The sequence below is a fragment of the Melospiza georgiana genome, chromosome 4 (assembly GCF_028018845.1).
Source record: "Melospiza georgiana isolate bMelGeo1 chromosome 4, bMelGeo1.pri, whole genome shotgun sequence".
In the NCBI taxonomy this organism is placed as follows: domain Eukaryota; kingdom Metazoa; phylum Chordata; class Aves; order Passeriformes; family Passerellidae; genus Melospiza; species Melospiza georgiana.
In genome coordinates, this window is record NC_080433.1 from 54,444,853 (window position 1) to 54,468,514 (window position 23,662).

At 38.7% G+C, this 23,662-nt stretch overlaps 1 protein-coding gene across 2 annotated transcripts in view; it reads right to left on the reverse strand.

Annotated features, from left to right (window-relative positions):
* The window catches only part of IMMP2L (inner mitochondrial membrane peptidase subunit 2), a 406,903-nt gene extending 396,761 nt beyond the window's left edge, over positions 1-10,142 (reverse strand). The window contains exons 1-2 of one of the 2 annotated variants that reach the window (XM_058022289.1): positions 10,094-10,142; positions 962-1,099 (exon numbers count right to left, since the gene is read on the reverse strand). In XM_058022289.1, the coding sequence (XP_057878272.1) occupies positions 962-1,096 (135 nt within the window). In that variant the 5' untranslated portion in view covers positions 1,097-1,099; positions 10,094-10,142. Of the gene's footprint in view, positions 1-961; positions 1,100-9,632; positions 9,801-10,093 lie in introns of those variants that run through there. The other variant, XM_058022291.1, reaches the window with a different exon arrangement.
* Between the last annotated feature and the right edge of the window lie 13,520 nt (positions 10,143-23,662).

The window sequence follows — 23,662 nt, forward strand, 5'->3', positions numbered from 1 at the left end:
CAATGCCATCTTGCCACTCCCTCCTCCCCTCCACATACTTTTTAGAACATTAAACATAAATCAGCCAAGTGCAGGATCAAGCCTAAGTTTTCTAGCCCATGCATAAATTCTGCATAATTCAAACACCAGCAGCTGGTCTTGATTGCTGTGAAATCTCTCTTCAAGGTTCTGAGCTTATTAAGACAATCAGAAAAGAGAGCTTGACATCCAAAAATCAAATCCTTACTCTCTGCCAATTGGAATGTTGCAACATTGGAACAAAATACATCATTGTTATCAGTGGTGATGCATACCAAAGTGCAGTGCATATGATTTAAAATGCAAAGTAATAACATGGAAATTTTCTATCTACGTTAAAATATAGCTTTTTCAAGATCAAATAAACGGTGAAAAAAATAGCATTCATGAGTATTTATCATCTAAATGTTACACATTATATTTACTTGCTTATGCTGTATAAGCATTCAATATAACCAAAGTAAAAACAGTGAACTGATGCCTATTTCATGACAAACATAAGCAATGACAGTAGGTTCATGCCACTTTCAGTATTCTTCCCTGCAATCGTGCCATGTGTTCAATAGTAAGAACAAGTACAGCAAGAAACAGTTTTACCACACAGTTACTATAATGTAGCTACTAAAAATTAATAAAGCCTCTTTGTGAGTCATCAATTCAATCCCAAGCAACAAAATATATTGCTCCAAATATTTCTAAATGTCTAGGAAGATATCACTATCTCTCCATACATTTTCTTTTTACTGACACAGAATTTTGGGAAGTTTTGTTCTCAAAAACTTTTTTTTCACATCATAAAATATTTAACAAAGTAGAAATTAAACTATTCCATACCAGAACGTCATTTAATGACAATTGAGAAAAAGATTTTTTTCACCTTGCTATTATAAGTGGAGAGCAACCTTGTAATCTCCTGAAAGACAAAAGATATTTCCAGCAATACCTGCATTGATGCTCCTTCCACCCTTGCAACACAGGCAACTCTATCCAGAAAAGTCACAGTTACAGGAACGGCAACAAAGAAACCTTTAAAAAAGGCTTTAATGTATCTCCTCCCCAACCTCTGAGCCTGTGCCATAGTCTGAAAAACATGAAGGAAAGAAAAAAGTCGTTATAGAAAAAATTTGAAGTAACATCAACATGTTGCAATTTAACATAGAATTATTAATAATAAATTTATTATCTGTTAGAGGTTCACAATATTCAAGAGTGAAAAAAAGAGAGTGTGTACATGGCAATGGAAAAAACCCCAAACCAACAAACCAGAAATCTTAATCAGATTTTAAATGTCTATTCTACAGAACAGAGCTTGATACTTCACATTTACTCTTTAGCTAATCTGAACATTTCTGGTGATCCTGTGCCAGCAGAAGTACTTGATAAAAATTATTCAAGGTGGCAGGTAAGCAAGAAGCAAAGTGATGCAAGCAGACAAAATTTAATAATGCATTTTGGAAGAAAGAAGCATTGCAAATAATTTTCTCTCCACACACTGGTATTTATTCATTTTTCACCCCCAAAGGTGGATTGTGTTAAGCAAAGGAAAGCTATTTGCAACACATCACCTTTTCTTTATTAAATATTTTCACAAATGAAAATGCACAGATGCATCATTTCCACACTGGTGGTACTGCAAACATAAAATCAATTCAAATTGTCACACATATCATAGGACACACCATAACATGATGACTCCTTGTTCACCACTCCATCACAAGGTTAAAAGCATGCTGGCAGACTAGGCAGCTACGTAATGACACATGAGATGATTCCACTCCAACTCCATGTATTATACTACCTCTCAACTCTTGTATTTAGCCCTGAACATGTTTGGAAAGTACCTACAAAGTGTACTGAAACACCAGCTGTTTGTTTGCATTAGTCATACCTCTGAAAAACAAGCTGAATATCCAGGTACTGCTGCATAGACCCAAGCCTAATTTACATAACTGCAGTTGGAATATGAGAAATGCTGTCTTTCACCTATTGGCAACTCCCTTTTAAACTGCTGCTTGTGTTTATATCCAAGAATATACACTTATTTTTCAATTAAAGTAATGAAAAGTATAAACATATACAGTTTCATTCAATCCCCTTACAAAGTACTTAAAATTTCACAATATAATCCTTTTTTCTTTGTTGCATTTTCAGAAACATGGAAGTGATTAACTATTTGTATGCAGAATATAAACTGATATCAGTCTGATGAAATAGCACTGAAGGTAGTATTTCTGTCACAGATAGAGCTGCTTAATTCCAAACAACCATAAAACTTAGAAAACTCGGTTCTACAAAATAAGCCATCTCCATATTCATCACTAGAATTCTTTATAGACATTAACAGCTTTGCAATAAGATCTGTCTTCTGAGACTATTACTTGTGACATTCACCTTCAAAAGATTTTAATTTTTTTTAAGTGGAAATATTTCATCATCTGTAACTTGCTCACAAGTTTAAATTTTCACACTGCTTATAATTCAGTAATTTTCTTTCTGAACATTTCATGAAAACATTTTCAAGTCACATCAACCACTTATACAAGTAATTTGTAATAGGTTGTGAAACAGAACAAAACATTTCAAGACAAAAGCTATAAGGATTTACTCTCAGCTTATCATTTAAAATCTGATTATTAGACTCAATCCACCGAAAGAGACTATTGCCTCAATCAGTAAAGCTTTACCTTTGGAAAATATGCCACTTTAAATACAATCTCTAAAAATCAGATTTTTACTACATTATCAATGTATCAAAAAATCTTTTGACTACATTATTGCCTACACCTTAATACTCTTCTCTCAACCTATTTACTTTGAACTTTGCATCTTGAGTTTTGTGGCTGGAACTCTACTTCTCTGCTATGAGGTTTGGCATCTCAGACCTCCTCTGCTCTAATTGCAATGCCAGCCACAAAACCCCGCTTTGAGACCTTACACAAATATATTCACCATGTTCTCTAGAGTAACTTGAGCAGGAAAACATTGTCTGACACACGTATCACAATATGGCTGATTTAAGAATAGTTTTTAAACATTCAGAAATCAAACAACTTCTCTTAAAATTCCTCAAACATCTTTTTCATTAATAATGAAACATGAATATTCATCCCATCCTGTCTACTGAATCCATGGACAGATATTGTTAGAAACTTCCTGCAGAAGCCCCATGCTAGTATCTACAGAAAAATCCAGAATCTGAAGAGAAGTAATTGGCCAGACAATCCACAGGAGACCCACCATATGCTTCCTAGAACTACAAGCTAATTAATAGTGACAGAGAATCTAGCAGTCAGGTTGAAACTGCTAAGACAAAATGCTTCATTCTCAGTACACCACTTGGACAAGGCAACACCAGCAGTATTAAGCAGCTGTGGACAACACTGGGAATTAAAGTCTTACTTTTGTGGGTTTGAACACATGTAGCATTACATGGCACAATATAAAAAAACATGAGGGGAAAAGCACCCCTACAAGCAATCAATTTGCAAAGCCACCAAAACCAACAACTTATGTGCTCAAGGACTTCTCTGCTTGTCCCAATTTTTTTCCTCTCCTCCCCTCTCCTCTTGGTAAGAGATCAAATCATTGGTTTCATCTTCCCTCTACACCAAAATGATGAGTCCTTCATTTATAATGATGAGCTACATTCTGAACTTTTCCTGGTTCCCCACCTCCCACAGCAAAGGACAGCTTTTCCCCATAACACAAACTGAGCTGCTCAGCAGAAGCCTTTCTTCCCAAAAGACAGCAAACATTTGCACACACATTCCAAACAATTTGAGAAGAACTATTTAAAAACAATCCATCTACAACCTTAAGTCCTTTCATATAGCGAAACATTTTCAATACATAGCTAAATTACTACATGTCAGTATCTGACTTAACAGTGCCCACATTTTTGCCAGGTCTGCTTCATAAACTTTCCCCTCTAAAAAGCACAAATGAGTAAATTATACACATGCAGAGTTCCCATGCAACTGTTGACAAAATAGTTCACCCTCCAACTGCCAGTAAATGGGAAGTTTCCCCTCACTCTTTCCATACAAGGAGCTTCAAGTTGTCCTGCACTGCCACAGGGGAAAGGCAGCAAAAAGGCAATTTGCAGTATTACCTTCTACCAGTAACTGGACATGTGAATGGATAATCCTCAACTCATAAATACTGCTGGATTAAAATGTTCAGTGCTATTTTTTCTTAAACTTTGATGGTCGTAGGAGAAAAGAAGGGGGAAAAGCAATGATAAGCATTTACTGCAGTCACAAGAGAGAATTTAGAGCAGTAAAGGCTGGACACAAAAACGACCCTTAAAAGAAAAAAATTCTGGTTGGAGTTTTTTTTTTTTTATAAAGAAAACATAAGATAGCCATCATTATTGAAGATAATATTCTGCTCTCAGAGATTTCTAAAACATCTGTAGATTTTAAAAGCATCATATTTCTGGAGTGAAATTCTGAAATACGGCGCAGTGTCAGATTTACTATGACAGGTTTAAATGCATGTCAGTGAGTTAAGCCAAGTATTGTTTTCTGAAAAAAATAATCTCCCTACCACATATTTTTGGATCTCTGACCAATTTGACACCTTGAATAAGATCAACAAACCACAACACTTAAAAGATGTGAGGAAAAAAAAAGAAGAAACATAACCAAATACTAAAAAACCCAATAAAATACTTTAGAGATGCATACACTTTTCAGCACCTCTACGTTACACTTGGTTTAGAGAAAGAAAAAACCCCACAGAATAACTCAGTAGAACTGACAAACTTCAAACCAACAACCTTGAAGACTTGTTTGAAATGGAAACACGGACAAGAAAAAGCCAAGATCAAAAATGCTAGCATATAGCAGGTCAAAGCATTAAGAATTTCACATTGTGCAGCTCAGAGATTAAGGCAGATGGAGCACAGCATTATCCGGACTGAAGTATTTGGTGCACAAAAGGTCCAGGGATTATAATGAGCCCCTCATGGGTACTACAACATATGGAGCAGAGATGCTATTTAGATAGCTCTCTATGTATAAAATGTTTATTTTTTCTTACACTTGCCTGCACATTAGAAGACACTGTTTATCACATAGCCTGCAGAAAATCATCAAGTAATTCAGAAAGCCCCAGGTTACAATATATTTGCAAACCTAGGTACTTAAAAATTACCCACAGAAGTATGATAGGAAAAATAGCTGTAAAAACAAGGCATTAGCAGTCATCCGCAAAGGAAACAGAATGGCCCCTGATGTGCTTCTACAAGAAGACGTGAGGGAACAGGAAGGAGGGAATTACAACCTATATGCAAAGCAACTACCCCACCAAGACTGCTACATTCGTGTGAAATTATCTATTTGATCTTGTTCAGGAATTAGTAACTATATGATATATAGTTCAAGAATCCATTGAAACAACCAACTTCTCTGCCAATCAAAATATGCGTCTTTAAATAAATCAATTGCACCACACTAGAATTCAGGAGATATGGTTTGAAAATAAAAAAGACTTTCAAAACAAAAAACTTCGCAACACATGAATAAGCCCAATTTTATTGTGTCTTATAAAACATAAAACTGAGGACAAAAGCTTTTGTTTTAAGACTGGTCTAATTTGAAGATGAGGTTATACCTGGCTTAACAATCATGATTAACAGGATACCGAAAATCTTCTTCTTCTTCAGTAGAAGAATTTGTGTGATCTTTTTAACACACTCTTTTTCTACAATCTTTCATGATACAAGGCCAGAGCTAAATATTGCCATGTAGTGCAGCCTGAGCCCAATTTCCCATTTTAGTTTTCAATTTCTATAATTTTTATATTACAGTGATTACTGTAAGGGTACAAGTATGCAGAGTTTTTAGTAGGCTTATTTAACTCATATATATTTATCCAAGTGCAGGCTTGGACACGATGGTGATGAATGCCACAGAAGAATCAAAATAGACTAGCCCATAAGTTTTCAGTTAGAATAATCAATATAGATCAGTGCATTTAAGTTTTCATATAAAAATCCTATCTAATTCCAGAAGTAGCTCTCATTTATCCTTCAATAAAGCCAACTCTATCCTGGTATTATTCCACTATAGAGGTAACATGTCTATTCAATTAATGAATTTATATTCTGCACAGCTTTTACTCATCCTATTCCTCCATCATATTACTCTCTGTCTATCCCCTAGCTCACAGACATGAAAGAACACCCCTCTATTTTGAGTTTGGAAATATCTCAGGTCATGGAAACAACTGTTGTGTTACTGAAGAAGAAAATCATAACCTAATCTGCAGTTTCAGCAACTGCACACGTATGCTCTGCTGTTCTTTTTTCTTTTCTCTAAATTACTCTTTTTGTTCTGACACCCAGATGTTTTGCTTGTTCCAAATACAAAGCAGCAGATTTTGTTAGTTTCAACTCCATTTTGTACCATTTTCTTATGCCTTTGCTTGAATTTAAGCAATTACAATTTCCATGTAATAGCTCCCAGCCCTATGAAATATGTAGAATTTTTTCCAGTATTCCACACTAAAGAAAAACAATAATAAAAATCCATTTTTCTAATCTTCTCAGTGCTGTAACATACAGAGAAGTTCCCAGAAGCAGACAAAACCAGATCAACCATAATGAGCTTTCAGCTCACAAACCAAATAGAAAAGCTTAAAACACAACAATCATGAACATAATCAGCCATAGATTTATTGCTGGGGGAAAAAAGTCAGTCTAATGTGGAACTGATTCTTCTTTTAACACAATATTAGTATATCCCATCACTGGGATCTATGCCATGTCAAAGGCTTAGTTGATGTGTTGGTTGTAACTGGAAAGAAATTCATATTGCTTATTCTTAGAAATTAATTTTGTGTTTCAAGTACACAGATTTTACCCTAATGGACAATCTTGTACTTCCAAACAGAACATTATATTGTTCAAATATAAGCAAAACTAGAAGAAAGCACAACTGTAGATCAATGTTACTCTCAGCAATCAAATCAACAACTAGCTTAGGATGGCAAGTAATCAGCCATCCCTTAGCTCTGACAAGTTATTCAGGATTCCATTTTATACACACAAGCATCAAGGATAGGAATTACAATTAAAAACATTAGTAATTGTTACAAATCAGATTTTTTCCCAGCACTTCAGATGTAATGAAATATCTTCCAAGTGCTAGCACGCAGGTGACTGGCAGAGTACCAGTCCTTCTAACATATAAGTTACAATATTTGGGTTTATTCATGTTCCTGCACCTTCAAAGAAACTAAAGTTCATCAATATATACTGTAGATAAAGGAAAGTACTAAATGCCATTCATTTTTGGAACTCACTTAAGAGAGCAACAGAAGACATGTTCAGTTTCCTACAACTGAAAGTTCTGTGCTGCTTTCAGCCTAAGGATTCAATGCCTGCAACCAAAGTAAACTGTTTAAATTAGTGTCCTTTGCAAATAACTACCAGCTGCTGCTATGTTTTGCTCTCAAGTAGAGTGCATAAATGAGGAGTTGCTTTGAAACTTACCAAATTTGTAAATTATATTTACAGTAAACAATAGCATAACCTTTGAATTTCAATGAATTTGTGCATTCATCTAGACAACTCTCTGGATTCTTTCAAGCACCATTGAACTGTGATGTTAATTGTGGTTATCCAGAACCAAATTTAGGCAAAAACAAAGACAACAAAAAAGAGGAAATATTCATTTTTCACCAAAATATATAACTTCAAGTATTCAGATAACATTCAATGAACAGCCTAAAAGTAAGAATAACAGCACTCAGCTTCAAGCATTAACATCATCAGAAACAAATTCTTCTAAATCATTTTGCTTTTGGATTAAGAAGAAGTTTCATATGGAACAGGGAAGGTTCTTCTAGCCTAATAGAAAGTCAAATGCATACAAAAACAAATTAATAGAAGAAAGAAGAGTCTCAGCTATGAATCTTTAAAGCATGCCAGTATACACTGAGTATACAAGGACAGAATAATGACTGAAAATAATATTTATTATGGTATGAAAAAATGATGCCAAGAGAAAGAATAGAAAATTATTTTACTATTTGAAAGGTATTTTCCATTTTCAGCATACTTCACAAAAATAACAAGTTCTCCCACAACTACTGTAAAAGCAGCTTTGTGTATCCTTGTTCAAAGCAGGGAAACTGGGACTGACTCCTCGACAGAACATTCCCATGAAAGCCAGCAGTAAAACCCAATGAACCATCTACTTACCACCTACTGTCTGGGGAATAGTAATAAACTACATGTATAAACTAACACAGAAAACTATGCCTTCAAAAATAATTGCCTTTATTTTAACAACTCATGTTTTATCCTTGAACTCTAGAGGTCACTGTGGGAGTTGTTAAGAGCAGACCTTGTGTACTCCATCCTTCCCCACCATATTGATTTTGAGTCTGGGATTCTGGATTACTTAAACTGCTGTGTAAGTTTCTCAGGTCCCAAGAATAAGCAAAACAGCTTAACAAGCATGAGGATATGAATTTCCAGAAACAGATTAAATCTCTGGCACCCTAGTCATCTTATAAAGATCTCACCACAAAATTACAACTGTGACTGTGAAACCATTTGAATCTTCAAATTATTGATAGCATGCTTAAAATACTATTTTCAGGGATCTGGATATCACCCCTGCTATATCATGTGTATAGTTATTTACCACTGGTTCCAGGAGAAAATTTATTTCGGTAACATCATACAAGTTAAATAAAAGAGCCTGTAATTTTAAAAGTAAATTAAATTAAAGACTCCTGAAAAATCTTCCAAATACAGTCGTTCAAAATGTTAAGTTTTTTTACAAAATGCATATGTATTCAGTTACAATTGGAAAAAGAAAGTCTAATTCTGCATATTGGAAAAAGAAAGTCTAATTCTGAAGTTTTCTAGAGGAATTATTTCACTTAACCTGAAAATCCTCAAGAAGTTCTGTCTTCCTAATATATTTTGTTGACAATTTTGATTTTCTTCCTAGATGAACAGTGAACAAGTATGTGTGACATCTGCTTTTAGGGGAGAAAAAGAAAACAAAAACGTAGTAGCACAAGAAAATTGTTTAATTATTTAGAGGGATATGTAGAGTCTACTTGTTTAGCTACACTTTTTCTATCTAAGGTTTTTGCCAACTTTAAAAAAGTAGGAACACCAGAGACAGAGAGACATGTCTAGGAACTGGCTGAATCTCTCCAGCTTCAAGCATTGCAGTCTTTATACACAGAAGCATTTAACTAAGAACAGATTGCAGGACAAGCGCCAGACGTGGAAAAGCAGCCAATTTAGGAAAAGTTATACATTACATGCAAACAAACAAAAAAAAACAACAAAAAATTCTCTCTCAGATGTCCGGGTTGTAGGGTAGCAGTAAAACCACCCCATCGGATGCCGGAGAACAGCCATTAACAGAAGTCCTCATAGGACAAATACAAGATGCGATAAAGTTTAATAAAGCAGCAAAATACGGTAAGTAAGAGCCGCATTGAGTCCAGGGCCATGCGCCGTGCACAGCACAAGTCCCAGTTGCAGACACGATGCCCAGGAAGGGCAGCAGCACCCCGGAGTCGCTTCCAAGCCCATTCCCCCGCCCAAGCTCGCCGCCTCCCACCGGCAGCAGGGCACGCACCGCCTCTGCCAGGCGGAGGGCGCACAGAGCAGCGGTGCTTCTCGCTATTGACTCGGCCGGTTCTGTTCAATCCAGTCCCTCCCCACGGGAAGTGGCTATCCCGGTAATCTGAGGGGCGAAGAACGCAGGGATCGCACACGCGACTGGAGGCGTGCAGGGGGCAGCCGCCATCGGCGAGCGGCGCTTCCACCGCCCCACAGGGCCCGCCCCGGGGGAGGCGCCGGGGGGGGCGGGGGCAGGGGCGGGGCAGGGGCGGCACAGGCTGCGGGCGCGAGCTCGCGGCCGGGCCCGCCGCGCGGCGCCTGCCTGTCCCCGCAACCGCGCCTGGAGCCCCCTCTGCTCACGCCCGTCCCCGCTCCCTCCTCCACCAGCGGGCTCCCCGGCCCTTTCCCCGCCCCGGTCCCCCGAGCCCGCCCGGCTCCCGTGGCTCCGCCCGGCTCCCGGCCGCTCCCGCCGCTTACCCTTTGCTCCGTTCCGCGGGGGGCGGGCCGCAGCCGGCCGCGTCACGTGACGCGCGGGCGCGGGCCCGCGGCGCTCCCGGAACGGCCGCCCCGGGCGGGCCGCCTGAGGGGCCGCGGCTGCACCGCGCGGCCTGACGGGCTCGCCCTGTGCCGCACACGGGGCCAGGCCGGCCCTGCGCCGTGTAACGGACTCGGCCTGGTCCTTTTTCAGCACCGTCCCCAAAACATTGAGGATGCTGCATTGCAGTGGCTGTTTTCCTTCAGGGAGAATGGATATTCATATACATAAGGATATGCTCTTGTGGCCATTTTTTGGCAATTGGAGAACAATAAATCGCTTTGGATATTCATATGTGTGAAAAGTGCATATTATATGGCTCTACGCAGATATTTACTATATGTATTTTGATGTATTGATTAGTAGTGCTATGTTAACATTTTAATAATATAAATGTAGTTTTGTAGTTAAAAGATAACTTTTGTAGTTAAAATAGGAACTATGTAAGTGGGTATTTTTTGAAGAAAGGAATGAGGCACTCACACCAGATGGCAGCCACAAGACACCTAAATCGTTCAGAGAAAAGGAGTTTATTGTTCTCTTATCAGAAGAAACTAAATTCTTCCTGCCTAGCTAAAGATCGAAGGCGCCTTAGGATTAGGAGGAAGTTGACGATGACCAGACTGAATGCTTTGATTGAATGGAATTTATGCATCATGTAAGGAGCGTATGGATATGCAATAGGCTATAGCTCTTAAGGGCTAATCCTTTGTTAACGTGTGTCCTTTTTCGGGCTCGTGCTGCCCAGAAAAAGCTACCCGGACATCTGTAACTCTTTGTCTCTATTGTCTCATATTGTCCTAATTCAAATTGTCCAAATTATTATTACTCTATTACTATTTTTATTACCATTTTATTACTGTTAAACTTTTAAAATTTAAAAAAAACCCAAGTGATTGGTGTTTTTCACAAAATGTAATATTGGGAGTTCTTAATATTTCTGTACAAAACTGTTCTCATCTTGCATACAGTGTAACCCACAGAAAAGTGCAGGATTTTTGTTCAGCCGATGGCTTCCCCTAGAGCACCCCAGGTGTGATGGGCACCGATGTCAGCCACATCTGGTGCATTTAGAGCTGGCTGCATTGTACTGGCTTCATGGAGGGTGGCTGTGTTTTCCTGGCCAGTGCTCATGGACACACTTGGGCTTGTGCTTTCATTCAGTGATTAGTTGTTTTTATCAGTTGCTGTAACAAGTGTGGGTGCCAGTATAGTCTGAAGAAGGTTTTTCCACCTAGCTCATGTACCTTCAAGAGTCAGTGAGCCAGTTCATGGGGGGAAAATCCATTACAGATTATCACTCACCTAGACCACTACCTCTGGCCCAGGGCGTTCCTAACTAGATGCTGGGAGACACTTTTACTAGTCAGGCCATTGGACACTTTTACTAGTTGGAAACCAATGTAAGATGACACCTCTGCCTGTGTCTGTGCAGTCAGATATTTGCAATTTATTGCTAAAATGTTATTTTTAAGCTCAAATATAAAATTGTCCATAATTGAACTGATCTTGACTTTGAGGCTGAGCTATGAAAGTATGAATGCATAGCTGTCTGTAATCTGATCATGTCTTTTCTATATATTTCCACAGTTGTTGAGATAGGAGTTAACTACCTTAAAAGACACTGCAGTAGAGTACTTATTAATAAATTGAATTGGAAGGCACACTTGAAGACCAATTCAGTACAAGGTATATGAATTATGTGCACATAGTCTATAAAATTTCTTGTTTCACACTTGTTCCAAACACAACATGCCCAGCATCTTGTAAAATGTGAACCTTTCAGCAATGCTTACTGCTTTTAATGCTCTGTTTCGTGGGGCTGGCACAGAGGGTGGCTCATGGTGATGGGGTTATCCCACAGTCATTTTGTGCCCAGAATTGTCACTGCCCTAACCGGCCTTTCTCCTCACCTCCTCGTCCCCTTCTCTGCCACGGCTCGGGGGATACCATGGTGGGTGAAGAGGGGCCTGGGATCCTGCAGGGGTTGGAGCTGGAGCTGGTCCTTCCTTCCAGTGAGGCATAGGGGCAGCATCCACGCAGCATAGCGAGTGGATTTGATCTGAGATCCTACTGCTCTGTAGGGCTTTTTTGTTGGTTTTTTTTTCCTTCAGCACTGCAACCACGGTCTGCCGGTTTGCTCGCCTGTTTCCCTGCCACTCGGGAGCTCAGAGCCGGCGGTGTGGTGCTAAACCCAGGACCGGGAGTGCCTCCTGCCGGTCCCCTGTGCGTTCGGCTCCGAGACTCCTGTTCACCGCCGACTCCACACACACGCCTGCTCGCCTTCTCCCTGTTTCCCGGCCATTTGAGGGTCCAGGGCCAATGTGTGGGGTGCCATAGGGATTGGGAGACAGTCATGTTTTCCATTCCAGGGAGGTTCCTGCCTTCCTTTGCAGACACCCGTCTTTTAAACCAGAACATGCTTAAAACATTTTTTATGAAAGAAACATAATTGGCTTTGGTGTGATTTTGTTTTCTGAAATACATTATCTGATATATATCACTTGATGCCAACATATATGCTACTCAGGGAAAACAAGTGATTGTTACCCTATTTCAGTTTTTGTTTTCCTTTGACACACTTTTAAATAAGCATTACCTTTACAATCAAATAAGTCTTACTAATTTTGTTGTTGGTTAACCTTTATTTAATGCATTCTTTAACACATTTGAATATTGTGCTGTCTTTAAGATTCTACAGGTAGGTTATCGGTGCACTGTGTAGAAATCAATAGAGTATTTGGCCACTGCTGTCCACCATCTCCAATTCATGTAAATATTTTACTGTGAAACCTTCACTAATTGTTTACAAATATTGCTGCAAAACACAAGAATGTCTTTTTAATTGTAACATAAGAGAAACATCTTGCAGGAATGTGCCTCAATGTTTCCATGCACTTGAAGCTGACAGTATGAAGTAATTTACTCTAAAACTCCTGATCTGAAGCTCTTTTCATGTGAAAGATTTTTGCTATAAACCTCTCAAAATCAAATCATGGTTTATCAGTTCTCTTCATTTTGAAATCAGCTGTGTGCTAAGCAACTAGCAGGAAATGCCCATTCTTCCTCTTTATTTAGTTGTGGATAAAGTGAAATTTATCAAAGCTGATACTACAACTATGAGCTGCAAATGATGAATTACCAATGTTTGCACCATTTTTTTATTTTTTTTAATAAGTATTCTATGACAACTGCATTGGTACCCAAAAGTAAATGGCATGGTTTTTTGCTTTCAACTCTTAACAAGGAGGTACTGAAAATGTTTTGCTGCATCTATGCTTTGGTGCATCTGTGACTGAAATAAAGAAAAAACAAGCCCTTTTTACCCACCTCTTCAATTACTTTTCAGTTGAGAGTACCACTAAAACATTCTTGGCAATACACAAAACTTTTGCACTACAATATCCTTTTAAAAGACTCTCAACAAACTCTCAAACAGCAAGCTTTAAGCCAAAAACAAATTTACTTTTGTTTCCTCCAGGTTAATTTCATTTTACATTTTAAAAGTACAGAAAATGCATGGGAAATATTCAAGACCTGCTTTGAGTTAAAGTCCTTACATTTGCAAATACAACTATGTGTAGGGTATTTAAGGCATTTTTATCTTCCTCCATATAGTAAAGGATGGAATGTTTGAGTGGTGTTGAGTGTATTGCTCTGAGGGAGTGCATTTTGGAGGAAAATACTGGGCCAGATCCAGCTGCCTCAGAGCACAGGAAAGGTGCAGTGAAAAAAGGGCACAGGATCAAAAAGTCTGATTGCTTAATGGATATTGCAGATGAACACTTCATATAGTCCAGCTGCAGCTTGAAGAACTGATGGCCTAAGGGCAGCAATCAATGGTGTGGCACAAAAGAGGGCAATAAATCTTAAACTTGCTATTGTACTGGAAAAAATATGATTGCAGCATCTTCAGTATCGTATTATTGCACATCTCCATTTCATTACATGACTGGGAACCTAACTCCTGCTACCTTTGACAATCACATATTATTCATGTTATGCCTCATACACACTGAAACACAGTCTGGTCAGAATAAAGTAGATTTTGCTTACAGTTAGTCAGGCAAGACACAGAGCACTAAAGAGGTCTCTAGTGATCTCTACATTAGGGAAAAAGAGAAGAATTAAAATGCAAAAAATTTATTCCTGAAATGCTATCACAGGTCAGTGAAAATAGCATAATCTTTGAAGGCCAGAAAATATATGAATAGCTTATGATAGTCAAGCTAATCGTCTTGTGTTCCTCAAGGAACAATTATTACACTCATATTTTTGCTTAGGAAAGAAGGAAACAAGCATGATTTGCAAAGTCAAGAGTCGTTTGTCAACATAGGTAAATTCTTGACAGGCTCATTAAAGATTTTTCAGGCCAGATTTAATAATTACAAAAACAAAAAAAAAAAAAAGAAAACAATGCTATTACAAGAAAAAAAACCCCCGTCTATTATAGACAGCCAAAGTTCTTATAACAATTCCTAACATTCACCTCCCTGGTGTTTTGCTCACCCTTTGGTGTTTTCCACAGATCTTTAGATGGTTTGGTTCGGTGTGATGGGAGTTGTTTGTTTGCTTTGTTACCCCTGCAACTGGTTTTCCCAACCTCCCAGGTCAGTGTATTTTTAGCTGACCAACACTGACTTGTTTACAACCCTGAAGTTTCCAGTGTCATCTTGCAACTCTCCCCACTCCTGTCATTTCAGCGCTGTAGTCCCCTGCATTGCATTATATCCCAAAATTATATAAAATTACCAAAAAGAAAAACACAGAAGCATAGAATATCTCCATTTGAAAGGGTTCCATAAAAATCTTTGAGTCCAGCTCCCCGGTCCCCAAGGACTACCTAATCTAAAGCATGTGGCTAAGTTGTTTAGATGCCCTTGAACATTGGCAGGTTTATGGCTGTGACCACTTCCCTGGAGAGCCTGTTCCAGTGACTGACCAGCCTTTCTGTGAAGAACCTTTTCCTTATGTCCACTCTGAACTTCCCCTTATCCAGATTCATTCAATTTCCTCACATCCTTCTGCCTAGCACTGGTCACAGTGTGGAAATCAGTACATTAGAGAAGTCCCTCCTGATCATTTTAAGATTGTTGTTATAGGTAAGCAAAGTAAAACACTTTGTTACAGGAATACTAAAGCAAGCTCAACAAAGCCTGACAAGTCCAGAAAATTTGCAAAATCTGTATAAAATCCATGTTCTGCTGCTAGCCATAGCAATAATGCATTTACTGAGCCTAAGCTACTTGCCTACATGGGTCCTAAGTATTTAGAAATGTGAAAGTAACTCATCCTAATATTACTCATTGCTTAATACTCTTCAACATATTTAACCACTTTAGCATTCAATTGTCCTATGTAATGTGTAAATCCTTATCTTGCTTTTAAGCGCAGAGGTCACAAAGGTCAGTAGCAAAACCCAAATGTAGAGCAATCATTGTAGATTAATGATTATTAAATGCTTAGCATAAAGCAGACAACATTTAGCTTACTATTACATGCAGTACATTCTTTCAGTGTTGTCAGATTTAAAGGCTTACATTTACCTGTATTGGGTCTGTATTGAGTCAGTATTTCTGTGCTGTCTTTTCTTATTACAGAAGCTTTTTTTTCTTTCTCCTGTACGTGCACTTTAAAGGTATGTAATTAACTGGTTGCAAGTCATTAGGCAGTTGATGAAGGGTGAATGATGTGCTGATTTGTTTTCTTTATTTACATGTTTCCCATAATACTCTGATGAGAGCAGGCTGTGAAAGTATTTTTACCCTTTGTATTATTCTTTGTTTCATCAGAGTAAGAAGTGGTATGTGAAACCATTTGGAATCCCTCAAATTCCATTAAACATTAGTGTCCAGGTAAGCCTCAATAAAAAACACAGTAAGCGCCATATGAACAAGCATTGCTGTCCCTGACACAAATAACCAGGTTAAGGAAGTACTTTTTTTCTAACTATAGCAGTGTATCTGACCACTGAGCTTGTTGTTTAATAATATGCTGGTTTTGAAGACCTAGACAATTCAGGACCTGTACCTTGTTTATTACTCAGTCCTCCCCTACCTTTTAGCTTTTAACCAGAGAGAATAATAATTGTGTGGGGCAACCCACCTTTCAACCATGCAGTAGGGAGGGACACATTTAAAGACAGTTTCATTGCTGGGGTCTCACAAAGGCCCCCATTGTCTACTCTTTGTCAAAGGTGTCTGCCGTGGAGTGTTTATAGCCACCTTTATTTCAACATTGTGTCTAACAAGCATAATAAATAGGTTGCACCATGAAAAGTCCATCCCCTTATGCAGGTACCTCTGAAAACGTCTCTGGAAACCTCCCTGAAAAACCCCACCCTTAATTATAGTGTGCTAAGTAAAAATCAGCATGAGAGGTTTTCAGTGAGTGGGAGCTGAATTAGAAGTAGGGGAGCAGGCTGAGAGCTACCAAGACAGAAACAACTGAAAGAGCAGAGGCATGAAAAAATTAAACCGAGGCGTGTATGGAGTGTATTGAAATGGCAAATAATAGTCTGGAGGAATTGGTAGGAGACAAGCGGGGGACAAGCAAGCAGAAATATAATACAAAGTGTGGATGAATATGAAAGACAAATGGCAAAAACAAAGAGCCCTTTATAATAGGCAGAAACAATTAAGCTGTGTAATCACAAAATCCTGCTGCGACCGAACTCCTGGGCAATTACTGAATGGACACATACCCCAAGCACAGCACTTTGAAGAGTATGGCAACACTTTGTGTGTCTTGTTTCCAACTCACCCCCTTCCCTGACATCCGTCAGCAGCAGCATGTGTGGTATCTTTGTTTTCTGCACGAGAACCCAGTAGGCAGAACCTCCCTGTGAGCAAACTCGAGGCCGGAGGGGCAGCTGTAATTAGTTCCTAGTCAGCACCATTAGTTCCTAGGGGCACCATCAAATCGTTCTCAAAAGGTTTTCTTCAGTAATGCTACACATAATTTTGTTCAATTTTCCCCCATCTGTTGTTACTTTAGAAAGTATAATACATTATTTTCTAATATATTTAGCACAAGTATGTGACACAATGTTACAGGAGAATAGTGGGCGTCACTGCTAGGGGCAATTGGCATCTCCATTTCCCTCTATTCAGTATGTATTTTGAGGACCTTATTACAGGTTGTTAGGCCACCATGTTCTGAGCACATCTTGTTTGCTAAAACAATTTTTACTTCTAATAGTATAGCCTGGGCTGAGTTAAAATGTTTTCTAAATTACATAAGCACCAACTGAATCCAGAATCTCCAAAGAACAACTAGCTGCAGTCCTTTTGAAATTTCCCATGGGAAAAATTCCTTCCAAACATGAAATTAGAGCCAATAAACGACTAAGGCATCAGATGCAGAATTGAGACACTTAAATCCAGAGTTATTGTCCAAACACTGCTGCTTAGCTGTTGTATAACCTTGTGGATAATTCCTCATTTGACCTGCAAGTTCTTTGTGAAATCCTCCTTTTCTGCAAGCTACACTTGCACACACCTAAATCAGAGCACTGAACAGACAAGGCTTTTAAATCTGATATGAATTACCAGAGCATGATTTACATTTATCCCTAAGAATCAAAATTGTCAAAACATCTAACTTGCTTTAAAATAGCAGCATTTAGTATACAAACATCAGTGTAGTTAGTGAAGTCTGCAGGGAAAGGGATTTTGGTCCCAGTTTCTCGCTCAAATCTTTGGTTTCTTTCTGAAGCTCAGGAGTTTTTAGGGTTAATCCATACATCCCAGATTGACTCCATGCACAAGAGAGATATTGACTGCTATTGCTAAAATGTAAAAGAAAATGGTAACTTAATACTGTAATTTAAACAGATCCTTATTCTTTCAGAGTGCTCAATGCCAATTCTAAAATTTCCTGCTGGACCTCAAGGGTTGAAGACAAAATGAGTAATTTCCAAAACCTGATCAGGTTGGCATAAAATTTAGCTGTGGTACTTTGTAGGAGACAATTCTCAGCTGTATAGCTTAATTTCATATCTCTGAGTCATATTCAAGTTGTTTGGATAGAAATTTTGAGTTATTAAGGACCTCCTTTGTAAAACACTCAGTCTGAAGGTTAATGAGTTTATATAAGGACACCTGAAATAACAACAATTATATGACTGAGTGGAACTGGGTTGCTTCTTGCCACCTATTCTTTCAGTATCTCTGTACACACATATTTTTACCAGTAAAATTTCTGGGTATAATTTACCCAGCTATTCATCTGTCTGCCCACTTCTATCCACACAACACATCTCGGTTTGTCCGTTCTGCTGGGATTCTGTACCCTGGACAGACAAACTCCTTTGTGCCAGACCCACCTAAGCCACAGGACAGCAACAGGCAAAGAAGACATGACAGAGTTATGGCTCTGGCTCACTTGTCACTGTTTGTCTGTTGGTCACACTAGTAAAACACACTGCAGTTTTCAGGGACACATAAACTAGTAAAATCTAATGTAGCCATTTTTTACTATAGTGTATTTCAGTTCCCATCAGTTGGCCTTGAGACCTGATGTAAGATTTTTCTTTCAATGAGAAAAGGTCTCTTGTTAATTGCATACTTGATCATTTTAAAACATTTTAGAGACTCATTTTTTCAGGCCGCAACCTTAACATTCCCACATGAACCACAAAAGCTGAAACTCACAAAAAACAGCCTCATCAGGAGCTAAAAATATGAAATTTCATGGTAGTAATTAGGGAAAGCAATGGAAATTATTCTGAAGCTTTTCCCTGACTTCAGTTACATGCCTTCATGTATCCTCTTGCCTGAAGGCATTGCAGCATAGGTGTTTGGGTCTCTTATTAAAAGGAATCTCAGTGATAGAATCCCCTTAAAAACAGTCATGTTTTTAATTTGCTTATATTTGTACATTCACAAGTAAGCTTACAGGGCCCATTTTCTTTTGCAAAACTCATTGCAGGTATCCATTAAAGTTCATACACATTGAAACTTTTTGGCTAGGCAAAAAATAATTTGGAACTTCAAGATCAAAAGATCATCATCTGAATATAGTGTCTACTGGTTAGCATCCTAGAAAACTGGTAAAATATGTTCCGCTGTGGCCAGGTGAATTCTCAGCAAAGCTGTCAATAAAAGGATGTAAATCCCTTGCAGGGAAACAAATGCTGTAATATACTCTGGGTTTATGTACTTAGGGCTAGCTCTAGTACCAACTACAAGTACCTAGCCTTTATGTTTCTGCCTTACCTCCTTCCCAGCCACAGGAATGCCTTGGCCTGATGGATGCACCAAGGGGCAGCTGGTCCTCAGAGCTGGCACTCGGAGCTGCTTGGTTTCCTCAGCCAATACTAAAGCTGCAGGACAGCTGTGGTTGGAGCAGCACCACTGGTAAGGCTTGTGTGCCTCCGTGCACTCAGGTGAAAGAGTCCCAAGTGCTGTGCTAAATCCTGCACCGAGGACAGGCACCTCCTGCATGAGCTCTTTTAATGAGCTGTGTGCTGTGGTACTTTACTGCTGGGGGTGATACAGGCGATGTCCAATTCACCGAAATGTTCACCCAGGGAGATAAACCAGTTGTGAGAGCTGCTCTCTGACTCTGCTTCAGCAGGCAACTTTTAAATGAAGAATGAAATTATCTAGGCAGAATGCAGGCAGGTATGTAATCACAGTGTCCTGCTCCCCCCAGAAACACACAAATTGAATTATGCTGTGTTTGACAATATGGCAAACTGCTGATTGTGTCACCTCAATGGAGAGAGCTGTACAAGGGGTGCTTCACCCTGTGCTGGGAACCTGTTAAGGAGAGCATTTTCATGTGCTGGGGAAGCTGTAGATGACAGAGTGCAGCAGAGTTTTTTCCAATGAGAGCAACTAGCATATCACACATAGAACGACTGAGATGAAACAAGATGTGACAAGGAAGAACAAATGCACATCATTCATTTGGGTTTGATATTCATATGGGTTTAACTGGAAATGTGTCTCAGGCTCATTAACTAATATTTGCCACATTTAAAGTATATAGCATATAACATTAATACATGTTTACTAACCTCAACATAATTAAGTGTACATAATATTTAACATAAAATTTGGGAAGGGACTACTACTGCAGGTTTGCCCCAAGTAGTCATATGGTCTCCACAACCTTAACGACATTATGATAGTCTCAACAATGTTCAAAGATTTTCCTGGAAACTGCATGTGGATGGACCCCTGACCAGCTGAGTGCTTTAACCATGGGACTACTGTGTGAAAGAGGAGGTACTGTCTCTCCTGGTGACATTTGGTTGGTGTCTCCATTCTCGGAGGAATGCCATGGGAGCTATTAAGTTGAGCACTGCAGACCTGCACGTGAGCTAGCATGCTAAGCATAGTGCTGACACAAACATGCCTTGGCCACAGAGGTTTGAAAACCTAGAGAATGCAAAATGTAAAAGTGTACGTTCATACAGACTTTTAAGTATCAACAAAGAAGGGCAAGGTCAGGCCTTGTACTTTTGGATTTCGTGTTTGAAAACTTTCAATGACTACATATACCAGGAGCTAGTAGAATGCATATATCCCTTCAAATGTATTGCCTTCAATATAGTGCGTATAATAGGGTAAATTAAATAGCTCTCTCCAGGTTAGACTGTTCTGTTCCAAATTGCAGTGCAGTTACTGTAAATACAAGTAACTGCACTGAATCTGCTTGTCCAACCTCTTCTTAAAAATCAGATTGAGATAACTGACCCCAGTTTTGTATCTAAGCCACAGCATGGACTATTTCTTCTAAAGAGGTAGTTTGCATAAGGAATGCATAATTTTACAGATTTTCCAGGTGCCTGAGACCTAGGTTTTAAGAAGAAAGGGGGAAATACCAACCTGTGAAACATTAAATCTGAACTTTCAAGCTTATAACATACAATAAAATATTTATTCTTAAAAAAGAAAAGAGCATGTATTGTGGCCTAAAATAATTTGCAAACACTAAAAAGTCAAAAGCCTAGAAAAACATATCTTCCATAAATACCACTACAGATTATCAAAGTACCATGAATATTTTGTGCAGTTAGTATGATGATGGTAAAACATCTTTATGGATTTTGGTTGAAAAGAGAGACAACATATCCACTTGCTTTGTGTCAGGTATGAAACACTTTTTCATAGGATTCACAGAGATCATAGCATGAACTAAGATTAAATATCAGAATAAAATTCCTGTATTTTCTGGATAACACTGTAAATCATATGCACTGAGCCCCATTACAACTTCAGTTGGGAGACTCTAAAATAGAAGGGAGCAGCTCTGCTAGGGAAAATTCTGTGTATGAGGACAAAATATGTAATTAAAATGTATCATTAAAGGTAATAATTCTAAAAGGTTGGTCTTTTAGGCATTAGAATATATAGGTTTGAAAATTTAGGGGTGTGTTTTTGTGTTGGGCTTTTTCTCCTCTTTCTTTGTAGATTGGTGTTGCATTGCATGGGAATGTAAGTTTTCTCGATTTGGGATTGAAGAGGTAAAAGACTATTTATTTGGCTCTTCCAAACTGGAAGTAAGTACTCTGAAATCTGTGCAATAGAATACAGATTATTCCAAATTTTTGCTTTCACAAAGCTACTGTGATAATCATTCAGTGGCATAAAACATGTTTTTCCAGTAATTTTGTGTAATATTCAGTTGTAATTTATTGAATTTGATGAATTTAGTAAACTAATTGTGCTTTTAAATTTATCAATTTACTTAAGATTTTATATTTGGTGGGGTTTTTCCAAACACATGAGAAATGTGTAGATTATTACATGCCACATTGATCTCGTTTATTTCTGACAGCTTAGAAAGAATGGGAATTCCTTTATTTTGCTTTTTTTTTCCTAATTGTATGATGTATATTAGCAAGTGTTTTTGAAATTCTAATATGTAGCATCACTTGATTTCAAAACACATTATAGAAGTACAACACAGCTATGTAGTAATTGCAATTTTATGCTTCAATTCTCTACCACATCCAAGCATTTCAAGATTGGTCTGTTGAAGATGATTTCCTCTGAACTATCTGATTGTAGATGGTTTACAGAGCTTTCACTTTCACCCCAAGTATTTACCTGATCTTATACACTTTTTCCATACACTTGTTAGATACATTAATCTTGCAGGAAGGAGCTTAAATAAAATTACGTTGGTTGTAATCTGTCTAAAGCAAAAATATTTTAGTCTTGAAGTTTAAATACTTTTGCTACCATTCTTTGAAGAATTCCAATTATACACAGAACTTAGGGGGTATGCCCAATTGCATAACGCATAAGCCTACCCAAAACCCCTCTTATCAATAAACCACCATCTTTAAATCAGTCTTTAGTCTGAAGAGATAAACCAAAGCAAAAGGTGAGAACATAAGATCTGGAAAACAAAGCTTCAAATTTATTTTTGATTAAATAATTTTATAAGGTCATTAAATTCATCATCATCTATTCTTTGACACATCCTCTTAATACCTTCATTATCTACCACCAGTCTTCTATTTATTCTGAACATATTTAGAAAAAAATTAGAAAAGAGTTCCTTTACAATTCATTTGTGCAAAAACATATCCCTTTTGAAGAACTCAACATCTTTTTGACCTGAATATTACCTGCAATATTTTTATTTGGGTGCTGAGATCTCATACAGCAGTGTACTCAATAACCTGTTTGCCCAAGAGCAGCCTCTGCTGTGGAGTCAATATTTCTGATATGTTGTTTATTCACCTATTTTCTGACTCTACTATGCCATGATTTCCAGCTGGAAATATGCTTAAGGGTAGGAGCCTGCCCTTTTCCTTGCATTGTGATGTCCTGAAGCATCATTTAATAGGCATGTAGGGAAATGCAGGCAAAGCAGGTGAGGCAGTGTTCAGTCTTCCCTTGCCTGCTGTTTGACCTCATCAATACAGGCAGAAAGTACAAGACACGTACAGAACAACCAAGAAGGAGCCACAGCAGTTTGTCTGCTCCAGATAAAAATAAAAACAACCGCAGCAATACCCTTTGTGAAGTGCTATTGACTGATTTGGAACCAGGCTGAGGATTCAGCCGCGAGATTAAAAAACTGTCATTTTCTGCCATTGTTAAGTAAATTACTTTTAGTGCTGCTAAACACATTATACAAGGACAGCACGGCATGATGCTTTCTTGCCCATAAGATCCTGCCTGACTAAAAACACATTTCAAGGCACCACTTCTAAACTGGCTCCTCAAAAGAAAGATGGAGAGGCAGGCAAAATGAGCCTGCTGGGGAGTGCGGTGCCCAGAGGCACCCTCTGGGCATTCTCTGAGGACAGAACCCAGGGTGGTGAGGCGGGAGCTGCCCGAGAGAGCCGCACAAGCCGCGGGCCGCCTCCTTCCCGGGCGCCCGTGCTTGGGCCGTGCCGTGCCAGTGCCTGTCGCAGCATGTACTGAGAGTTGAGATGGCCACGATACACAGAATATCGCCATACAATATCAGAAAGCTATAAGCATCCCCACACAGAACAACACCATACCTCACCAGAAGGCTTCGAGTGTCTAGTCTTTATT